The following is an 11,410-nucleotide window of genomic DNA, read 5'->3' on the forward strand; positions in this document are numbered from 1 at the left end:
AGCGTGGGAGAAATGCAGGACAACATGTAAAGAGAACAGTTATTAAGCATAAATACAATAAAACATTTTTGTGATAGTTTCTGTTCATAAACCTTGAACCAATTGAGTCACAGCCAACAGGTTGAGAGCCAACACCTTTTAAAACAAACGAACACAACATCCTGTTACGAGTGAGCTGTACTCACGACTGAGACGTGACTAAACATGTCCTCCTTCTCTTTCCCGTGGTTCCAGGCCCAGAGGAAGCAGCTATGGGTGGCGTTGATCGAGAAGGCCCTGGCCAAACTCCACGGCTCCTACTTTGCCCTGCAGGCAGGGCGCGCCATCGAGGGCCTGGCCACGCTGACGGGGGCCCCCTGTGACTCCCTGATGCTACAGGTCAGCTCCACCAACCCTCGGGAGGAACCCATCGACACAGATCTCATCTGGGCCAAGATGCTCAGCTCCAAGGAGGCTGGGTAAGAGAGCGAGTGGAGAGGAATGTTGGTGCAATGAGGCCGTGAAGAAACCTTGTCTTTGTTAGCTTTGCTTTTCATTTATTACGATAATGTTCCACCGTGTCCTGATGAATAACTGAATACATACATCTACAATAGAGGGATATATCCCCGTACAGCACAGACGAGATGATAAATAGCAAAACATCTCATTGGAAAATCAGCGGATCAACCTCCTCTTATCCCAACTACAAACACCAAGGTGTTTCAAAACCACAAAGCAGCTGAAAGCCAATTAGCGGCATGTGTTAGTAATGAAGGAGGTCTGGTAGTCAGCGCTTTGATATGTGTGCTTTCAAAGCAACATGAGAGCTTGCAGGACTCCAAAGAGGCCAAATCATCTGTGGACAAACTGCAGGTCCATATGTCAGAAGACCTGCAGGATTATTCAATGTATCAAAGGGGAACAGCCTGGAAAACCCTGACAACATCGCTATACTTTACTAAACAGAGACGTGCTGCATCAGCAAAGAAGCAGCCGCAGTCACGAATTGAAAACAGATTTTTTTTTTTGTGTTGTTTGTCTGTAACTCTGTATTGTTGCCAATTCTGAAGGCTCTCCTGGTTAAATAAAGATTACATAAGTAAGTAATTAATCAATTGACATAATTAGCTGTGCAAAAGTGGAAGAAGCTTGAACGTTGTTTTGTTTGAACCTTTTTAGTTATCGTTGTTCCAGAAAATATATGGAATATGGAAATAATTAACAAACGTTACGGTGATAGTGTTGTGAATCTTGCATGTCTGTTAGGTTTCTGATGGGTGCATCTTGTGGAGGAGGCAACATGAAGGTCGACGACGTGGTCTATGAGTCTCTGGGTCTGCGGCCCCGACACGCCTATTCCATCCTGGACGTACGAGATGTCCAGGGTTATAGGTATGAATCCATGTGAACTAGAGGGATAATCTGAGGGTATCTAATACTCTGTGAGTTTCTCTTTGTACATCTATCATCTCCCTCCATTGGAGGGAGTGTGAGGTAACACTTCCGCAGCAGTGCAAGAGATTAACAACTAGAACAGCTAGAAAACATCAGGTGCCTTGATTTACAAAGTCATAAAAACCAAAGATATAACACCATAAGCTGAGACATTAACCAAGACTCCCACAGTGCAATTCATTCAATTAATTTCTGATTTTGGATGAATTCAGCGAGGGAGTCCTATTTTGTTCACAAGAGATTTGAATTCCCTCTTGCGTCTCTCACGCCGGCTGAGGCTCATGGGTATTTAAATGCTTGCCGTTCTAAAATGATGGGGGGTAGTACAACATCTTTTAAATAATTAAAACTGGAGGCCATAACATAAACTAACTGAATCATAAGATAATCCGCAGAGTGCTATGTGTCTGTGTTAACTAATGTTGAGGATGTCATAAAGAGAAATGTTTGAAATGGGGAAAAACACCAACTCTATAAGTGCTGTTCCTCCTGCAAAAGGCTCATCTAAGTTGTCATGGCGGAAACTTTTCCTTTTAATTCCTCCTTTTTCCTTCTTCATCTCTCATTTATGACTGTTGTAGATTTCATAGTGGAAGCCAATGAATCATACAGTATGTTGGGAGGGGCTTGAAGGTCTCTTTCATGTCTTAAAGGTTGTGTTCACTCATTAAATAGGAATACGTTCATAAGTAAGTATCCCAGGTTTAGAATTGATTGGACAGATGGACATTTTGTGGAGGTACTTGAATGATTCAGAGGTAAATGGGGAAGAGGCGTGATGCCAATGGAGAACAGGTGCACAACAGCTCAGTTTAAACAGCATTGTGAGTCAACAAAATGGAGGGATCCTCTGTCCGACCTGTGAGAGGAGGTTGAGAGTAGCTGTAAATCTCAGATGTAATTTACTCAAGAGTCCCACACAAGCACTTTAATTTACAGCCATAAAGCAATCTGAGTGGAAGATTGGGCCACAGCCCTTGATGGAAAATGAGTTGGAGTCCTCCTGCTTGGAGCCGGAGGAGACGAAAAGCAGCTTGGAAACAGACGTTCACCTGCACTTCTTTTTCCGGAAAGAGGGGACTCTCCAATATGGTTGTCTCCTAAGTTTTTCACTGTCGCGAGGAGGCAGTAAAATGAAATGGGTTGTTAAAAAGTAGGCAATGATCCATAAGAGGAGCAGCGATGGGGATACTGCGTTGACAGAAAGCTGTTGTCGCTCTAACTGGATCCTGTAATTGTCTCTCCCTCGCCATCCATCCTCCTCCTCCCTAACTGTCACTCTTTGGCCACGCTTCAGGTTGTTGCGGCTGCGTAACCCGTGGGGTCGCTTCTCCTGGAACGGCAGCTGGTCGGACGAGTGGACAGACTGGCCGCAGCACCTGCGCCACGACCTGATGGCTCACGGCAGCAGCGAGGGTGTCTTCTGGATGGAGTACAGCGACTTCATAAAGTAAGAGCCCTGTTTACGGCGAGATTTTGTTTACTATTTTCGTGGTAATTGGGTAGATCTAGTCTTATTGCCAGGACAGATGCAACCATAATGACGGCAGCAAAAAAAAAGAAATAAAAAAAAATTCATTAATCCACAAGGGGCCTCATTTTTAGATGGGGATCATAAAGTAGCTCACTCTTTCAGACTTCTTTCAATTATTCACTCATTCCCAGTTGACCTTTCTTCCCCCTGGTGGCCACCAGGAGGCATGGCAGCATCTAAAGTTGACACGTCTATCTCGGTTGTATTTGATATCTCTGATAATACGCCATCGTCATTGTTGTACTTTGTTGTCCACCACGTGCCCACATGAAGGATGCTCAGCTTTTTCTTCTGCTCGTTAAGTTGAGCAATGGAGGCAGTGGCCGCTAACGCTACACTTCTTGTGTTAATTCCAAACACACCATGGTTACAAATGTAAAATGCATGAACACCTGTGATGCTTATCCCAGGAAGGATCTACTCAGCACCAGCTGTTTTGCAAATGTCAAAGCTTTTGTCCACTGAATTCATGTGAAATAACTCTTGAGGCCCTTTTATTGTGCCGTGATGCTAAAAGTGATGGATGGATTATTAATCTCATGCCTTTGTGGATTTTTGCTTACCATCTGGTATTGACGCCAAACGGAATGACAACGTTGTTTTTTTTTTCTTTTAGTGCATTGCATTTTTGTGAGTTTGTTTGTGCATCATAAACCGGTTCCCACAGATTAATTTTTTTTTTCGGTTGCTTTTGTAATGGCTGTGAGCGTGTTTTGTGATATGAGATTAATCCTGTCATTCAATCACACAGAGCATCAAGTTGTTTTTTAAGCTGTCACTGGCCGGTGACCTTGGAGAAGGTCGTTAACACTGTGGCCTCTAACGGCTTGATCGAAAAGTACTCTGAAACATAACAGGGAGTTGTTGCCTTGGACCGCACTAAAACATAACTGACTGAACCTTAATGTTGGTAAAATAACTGTACTGAATCACAGCAAAAGAAAAATCGAATTAAATTTGAAGAGAATCCAACAAAATTATTTCACCGAGCGTAGAACACGATTTTACACCCTACAAAAAGTTATCTCGTGTACCGGACCGCATTTGCCTAGAAAAGGTTTTTTTCTCACCGTCAGCAAACCATCTGATCAATGGCTGTTGTCCACCAGGTTAGTCGGCTCGCCCAAAGATAAATGAGGTGTGTGTCGGGCTCTTATTCATGTCCCTCGTGTCTAACAAAATAAGAGTCGCAAGAAGTCCAGAGGGATCAATGCGGCTGTCCCCCTGAACAACTCGAACCTGAAAAATGTGTGCGGCCCGGACCAGAATCCCATCTGTCTCCTGACTGTTTATTGTATTCTCTGACGGAAAAATAATCTCCCAGCTTTTGTACGATATGACACAACTACAGCATGCGCCTGCCTCCACTTTTTGTCGGTATATGGGGAAAAAGAAGGAAAGAAAAGTGGTCAGCTTGTCGGATAACCATCAAGGCTCTTATTTTGACAATTTAATTCAAGTGGACAAATCTGTGATGGTGCTGATGTTGATTATTAAAATCGTTTCAGAAGGATTATACCACCCAAAACAAGACACATTTATATCTAGTGATCAAAGATTTGGCCTGTCCCCCTTTTTTCCCCCCGATCTCTTCTTCCCAATTGTCAAGAAGGCAAAAAGTAAGATGTGAGACAGTTGTCAGTGGGAGGTTAGAAAGTGATGAAACAATGAAAAACAGACTGAAGGCGAGGAAGACTAGAGTGTCTCTCGGGGCCTCCTCCGTCTTTGAAGAAGAAGGTCTGATGCGTTAGCAAGGTAAATGGTGTTTGTACAGCAGCACCCTCAGAGGCCATGCTAATGTTGAAGAGCTCCTTGTGATGCGTACAAATAGACTCTGATCAAAACGGGGGCAGAGCAGCGGGTCAAACTGTTAGTGTCTCACACGAGCCGCTCCTGACGCACCACTTCCCTGTTGATGCTGTATGTACTGTTGTACTGAAGAAGGCTCCATCCTCCCACAGGTACTTTGACTCAGTGGACATCTGTAAGATCCACTCAGACTGGCAGGAGGTGAGGCTACAGGGCTGCTTTCCCAGCAAGGCCAGCGGGCCGGTCACCGTCACGGCCCTCACTGTGCTGGAGAGGACGGCACTGGAGTTCGCTCTCTTCCAGGAGGGGAGCCGGTAAATAGGGCAGCCATTCCATCAGCTTTTTTTTTTTGTCCTTCCTCCCCTTCTTTTGAGTTGTGCGCTAACCCCGTTCCGTCCCCTGTGCAGGCGCTCAGACACCGCCGACAGCCACCTGCTGGACCTGTGCATCATGGTGTTTCGTGCCTCCTTCGGCAGCGGAAACAAGCTGACTCTGGGCCGCCTGCTGGCCCACAGCAAGCGGGCGGTGAAGAAGTTTGTTGGCTGCGATGTGATGCTGGAGCCGGGGGAGTATGCTGTTGTCTGCTGCGCCTTCAACCACTGGCAGATGAATGTCAGCGGGACGGGAGGTCCGCCCACGCCCAGTAGGTGTACAGACATATAACGCGCAGTGCATTTGTTGCTGATGAATGTTCACGTCATCCATAACGACGCTTATCTCTGTCCTGCAGTCTCCAGTCCTACCAGCGGGGCAGCGCGGCGGCCCAGCCAAGACTTCCCCGGCTACATCCTCGCCATCTACAGCTCTAGACAGGTGATGGTGGAGCAGGTGGAGGCGACGGCCACCACGCTGGCCGATGCCATCATCCTGCTCACGGAAAACAAAGGCGAGAGACACGAGGTGAGACGCGTGTACACGCTCGCCTGCGAACAAGAGAATAAGCTCCCTTGTCTCTCTGTGTGTCACACCAACACACACACACACACACACACACACACACACAGCCGCTCACACCCAAGGAAGAAGTGAATTATTCTGGCTGTCGTGAACAGCACTTCCCTAAAATGCTGTCACATTGGCTGATATTTTAGAGGATGACAGAGCTTTTTAAACACTTGAGATCATCTTTGTTAAATCATTCAGCACTTGAGCTCTCCAGGAATTCAGCGCTCACAGGAGGCGGGCCGAGCACTCACGAATGCATGACAGTCACAACACAAACAGTAGTGTTTGAACAATATAGTTAGGGGCTATTAAAGTCATTTGAGCCGTCCTGTGTCATGAATCAAGTTATTTGTTGTTTTATGAGCACATACATGTGTTGCTGACAGATATTGGGTGCAGTGGAATTGCTAGATGCTGTTCCTGGTCCATTGGACACCAGCTAAATGACAGCAGCTAAAGCAGTTTTAATAGCATTTAAACACAATAGTGATGTACCTTTCCGATACAGCTAGATATTAGTTAGACTGCAGATTATTTTCCAGCCATGCAAGCATAAATCTAGCAGTCTAGCCAGAATGATAGACCAGAATGCACTGCAGCCGCAAGATATGTTGTTTGGGGGGGGGGAAAGGAAGTCTTTCTTGCTCAAATTTGTTGGCGTTTCCACGTATGCTCTCAGGGCCGCGAGGGCATGACATGCTACTACCTGACCCACGGCTGGGCGGGGCTCATCGTGGTGGTGGAGAACCGCCACCCCAAATACTACCTCCACGTCTCCTGTGACTGCACCGACAGCTTCAATGTGGTGTCCACACGCGGCAGCCTCAAGACAATAGACAGTGTACCACCTTTGCACAGGTACACCAACACACACACATACACACACACACACACACACACCTTATTCTCTCTTCCTCACATACACACAACTCTTCCAGTCTTTCTTTATGAAGCTATATTTCACCTCGGAAGAAAACAACCTAAATAGCAAGTGAAGAGATGAAAAGCTTTGGGAACATTTGGTACAGGTGCAGCAAACATCCCTTCAGACGATTATATCTGGACACACGTCCACACTTCTTTAAACGCCAGCCATCCCAAAGGATTAGCGTTCCGTATTTCTTAATCTACCTTAGGCTGGTCTCAGCACAGTTAGAGCTTCCTTTGGTTTTATGTTGGTCCCCATTGTTCTCTTCCCATTAAAGCCACTGATTTAAATAGTCACCTATGAAAAGCAGCACACTGGAGTTGTTCACACATCATTAGGTTTATCTGAATTTCGGTTCTTTGGACATCTACTGTATGGATGTTTCAGGCGTACAGACGCATTTCAGCATACATTAATTAAAATGTACGACCTTATCCCCTTGAAGTTATGTCCCACACATAATGGGAAACTGTAAAGTCCCCATGCAGGAGGGCCGTGTCTTTTAATGTCATTTTCTCTCATCTAACTATTATGTCTGTTCACTTGTTGGGAATACTCCACTATTCATCTGATTTTCTGATGTTCTTTCTCACTTGCTATTATGCAATCAGTTCAGAGGCAAACACATTCAGCAGCTTGGTAATCATATTCAGGATTCAAACTGGGGTGTACCCAGATATCATTAATATTGTGAATAATTGTCCCCATGTTAACTCATCTTGTTCTCTGTTGAGATCGTGCTGACTTAGCACCTTGTCTTCCTCCAATCATAGCTTTAACTTTGCTGAGTAGCTAATAAACAAGTCCAAGATCAGTGGCATTATTAGAACTGTACAATAATTATTAGCCAGAAAAAAACATTTTTGTTTGAAATCAGACTTTTTGGGCAGGGAAGGGTATTTAATTTTTTCTCATCCTATATTTAGAGTTTATCTCACTCCTCCCTTGTGTGATTTATTGTAAAACAAAATGACTTCATCAAAAAGATCTAAACTAATTATATTTATTTTAAATGAGTGCAATACGGAGTAGGGTGAAAGTATTGGTGAGTCCATTAGCAGCTGCAGACCTGTTGTCTGTTCCTGATTCACCCTTTAGTTCACTCTAATAACTGTTTAGTCAGCAGCTCTTTAGAAAATAGTGGCTCTATTTTTTCCATAAATATATTATTTGAATATATTAGGGAGGGGGCTGGGGGTTCTGAAGAAAATATTATTTACGCTAGGGAGGGTCTTGCTTTTTTATAAAATAAAAATAGGTTTTAACCCTCCTCCTCAGACAAGTATTTGTCATACAGTCCCTTTCTTCCCTTCACCATATACAATGCACAACATGAAAATACCACATTTGTATTCAGAAAGGTCACCGGGTGCTTTTTCTGTCTTAACTGAAGCGAGAGAGGCCTCGACCAGGAGCTGCTCCATGTTTTTTTTATTCCCCAGCGCTCTCTGTCTCCCCCTGCAGGCAGGTGCTGGTGGTGCTTTCACAGCTGGAAGGAAACGCCGGCTTCTCCATCACCCACCGCTTGGCTCACCGTAAGGCAGCCCAGGCCTCCCTGGGAGACTGGACCCCCACCAAGGCCACCCACAGCCCCCTGCTCACTCCGGACATTGATGGCCTGCACCGGCCCCGGCCACTATGACCACCGCCCACTATCTCACACATACACGCTGACTATTATCCAATGAACTGTCAGAGCACTGGAGAAAACCAGGCGAGGAAGGGCGAGTGTTGTGTGCAGCCCTAAAACGTGGAGAACACACGCACCTGAATGTAAAGCATAAACGTGCAGCATTGATCTGCTGTCCTCCAAATTCTCAATAAATGCTTTCATCCGGTCGACACGCACTCTCTCCCTTGCCAAATGGATGTGCCATGTCAGGAGGAAATGAGGGAACAGGTCACATGGAGTCCCAAAAACAATTCTTCAGCCAGGCACCTAACAACAGGATCCAGCTCCGACTACTTAAAATTCTGGATGTTTTTGGAATGAGCGCTGTACGAGGGATCATCCCTGAGTTACGTACGCTTGGAGACGACCCTGCTTCCTTCCCAGAAGTCAGGGTGGAGTGCCGTAACTACTGAGCCATTTTCCGGCCCACAAACTTTGAGCCAATCACCCGCAGCGATCAGACACTTGTGCCGTCCGCAAGGACAGCTAACCGAGCAGGAGACTTCAGGGGGAGTTTATCTCGCCTCGCCCTCGGTACGGTACTTAATGAGCCAAAACCCATATTCCACTTTTACTCATGGTCATACATGTTTGTTTTTTTTACTCGAGACGATACACGTCGGTCTTACTTGTTTTTGTACACGGTCCATGTTAACGTCTCGTCCCTTTTTTTGGTGTTTTTTTTCTGAGGCCGCAGAAAAGCTATCTTTCACACAGCGCTGTCTGTCCCCACTCTCCATCATCTCTGCAGGGCTGTCTGCTCTCTCTCTCTCTCTCTCTCTCTCTAGCTCAGGACCAAACCCGTGATTTGTAGAGTAAGTTGTAGTCGAGCAAAACCTCAAGCTGATGTGGCAGGTGTACGGTGCCCAGATAGCTCAAACGTCGACACTCACCAGCCAAGCCGTGCTGGAGAGAGGTTTTAACTTGTGAAATACTGACACATAATAGAATTCCCGTCCTCGTGGTTCAATGGACTAACATACATTTTGGCCTTTTTTTCCCCTTCAGAGAAACAAACCACTGTAGCTCCTCTTTTCCTGTCTCTCGCATACTTTAATTCATTTTCACTCGGCCTCAGTTTGGGGTCGAAACGCTGGAGGCGAGTCATTACATGACCAGCTTTGTAGTTTACCCCTCGGGCACCCTGGCTTTTCTCATCCAGATCGGCAGTCAGTTTATATCTTCACACATAAATTCTCACTCTCCTCTCTCGACATACAGACTGAATTAATGCTGCTTTTTGCACTCTCGGAAAGTTGTGTCGGATCTTTTCCGTGGTACCGAAGGTCAGCGAGTATTTGTCTATTTCTCACACTTTGCCAGTGTTTTGATTTACACACTTCAGTGTGCTTAGGGAGTACCGGAGGAGCCAGTGGCTGTTTGAACAGTCAGTCTGCCATTGGGGGAGCTCTTGCGACGAGCTGCCGAGTTTACTTTGGGAGGTCAGGGACCGTTGTTGTTTGCTTGGGTGCAGCGCGAGCATCTGGCCCTCCCCCCTCCCACAAGACGACACCGACCGCACATTAGCGACAGCGCGCAGCACTCGTGTAACAACAAATTATCATTTTGTCAGTCTGCCTGCACACGTAACAGGAGAGTAAAGGGACCCCTGAGACACGGAAGGTAGTTATGTTTCATCTGCGTGGTCTCAAAGGATGAGTTGCCTACAGCTGTTTTAACGTAGGTCCACCTTTTAAGGCCCAGCCCGCTTTTTCGTTCCAATTCCTCCCAGTGTCAAAGCCATTACTCCAATTCACTTAGGATCTCTCAGTCCTCGCCATGGCAACATAAATGTTTTATCAGAGAGAGGGGGGAAGAGGGACGTGGTACTGTAGTAAGAGCGTGGCGTGGGAGACGTTATTTCAAGTCAAAGTTGATGTATTGTGGTGTGAAATAGAGGGTAAAACTTGAAAGCTGATAAGCAAAATTCGCTGGCGCATTCACACAACGATTGATCGTGCGCTTGCTGATCTTTTTCGTGTCAAGTTCAGTTTTGAGTTTAAACATCAAAGTTCCCACGTGAGATGATTCAGTCGAAGACTTGCGCTCAGCCGCCTTTTGAGTTGAGAAAGTGCCGTCACGTGCACAATCTCATGAGCATTTGGTGGGTAGCGTTGGCGGTAAGGCGGCAGCACGCCGTCCCCCACCGGTCGGCCGGCTGCACTTCACCACATCTCCAGGGCAACTCGCAAGAATAAGAAAACTGCTCCAGCTGTGTAATGTGTCTTGAAACCTGAAGCTGAGGTAGCTGTAAATATGTTTTCCAAAGAAACATAATATGTAATGATGTCTGTCCCGCCCTGTGTGAGCGTGCATGATCACAGGGAAGCAGCTGTGACCTTTTTAATTTATTTGTATAAGTGATTTGCAGGCCTGTTGTCAAATGAATATTGCTGAATACTGGACTGATGTATGACAGATAAAGGAATGTGATAACGCGTTGGCTTTATTTTGAGCCCAGAGGGATTAATTAGCTTGACAAGAAATGAACCTGCACTGAATCACCTGCAATGACGAGGCACCTCAAAATCCAATGTCACCGCTGGATCACTTTACAATTACATGAGATTGTTGTTGTTTTTTTTGCTTTTTGTTTTATACTATGTGTCATTTTGGCTCTTGCTGGTGTCCTTCCTCTTCTGTGAAGTTGTGGCGGTGACTCTTCTGTGCGTGGGGGGCGCCCCCTGCTGCTGGAAAGGGAACAGCCAGAGAACACAGCGCCTTTCCTCTCCTCCTTTCCCTCCTTGTAAATTGTACAGAATGCAAACTAAAGCCACGGATGAGATAGAAAATGGGGGAAAACATTGACTGGCCCCCTTTTTAAAATTGTAAAAATAAAAAATAAACCTTGAAAGTATGATAGAAACAAAACAATGAAACCTAATGCTGAAAAAAATGGAATTCTGATGAATGTGATATATATTTTATTGATCTTTTCTGGGATGGGAATATGAGTATATGTGTACAAACATATGTATGTTTAATTTTCAATCTCAGGTTCCGATGGACCAAATAAATTTTTTTAAATTAACATTTGCGAACTTATTGTTTTTCCACATGCACATTTCCATTTACTGTTCATTAA

General features: G+C 45.4%; 1 protein-coding gene across 3 annotated transcripts in view; it reads left to right on the plus strand.

Annotated features, from left to right (window-relative positions):
* Window positions 1-11,356, plus strand: part of capn15 (calpain 15) — a 36,314-nt gene extending 24,958 nt beyond the window's left edge. For all 3 annotated transcript variants that reach the window (XM_034558293.1, XM_034558294.1, XM_034558292.1), the window contains 8 exons: window positions 235-458; window positions 1,249-1,374; window positions 2,735-2,887; window positions 4,933-5,094; window positions 5,188-5,423; window positions 5,511-5,680; window positions 6,405-6,583; window positions 8,118-11,356. In XM_034558293.1, the coding sequence (XP_034414184.1) occupies window positions 235-458; window positions 1,249-1,374; window positions 2,735-2,887; window positions 4,933-5,094; window positions 5,188-5,423; window positions 5,511-5,680; window positions 6,405-6,583; window positions 8,118-8,295 (1,428 nt within the window). In that variant the 3' untranslated portion in view covers window positions 8,296-11,356. The remainder of the gene's footprint in view (window positions 1-234; window positions 459-1,248; window positions 1,375-2,734; window positions 2,888-4,932; window positions 5,095-5,187; window positions 5,424-5,510; window positions 5,681-6,404; window positions 6,584-8,117) is intronic.
* Window positions 11,357-11,410: the final 54 nt, after the last annotated feature.

This window comes from Cyclopterus lumpus, chromosome 19, assembly GCF_009769545.1.
Source record: "Cyclopterus lumpus isolate fCycLum1 chromosome 19, fCycLum1.pri, whole genome shotgun sequence".
NCBI lineage: Eukaryota > Metazoa > Chordata > Actinopteri > Perciformes > Cyclopteridae > Cyclopterus > Cyclopterus lumpus.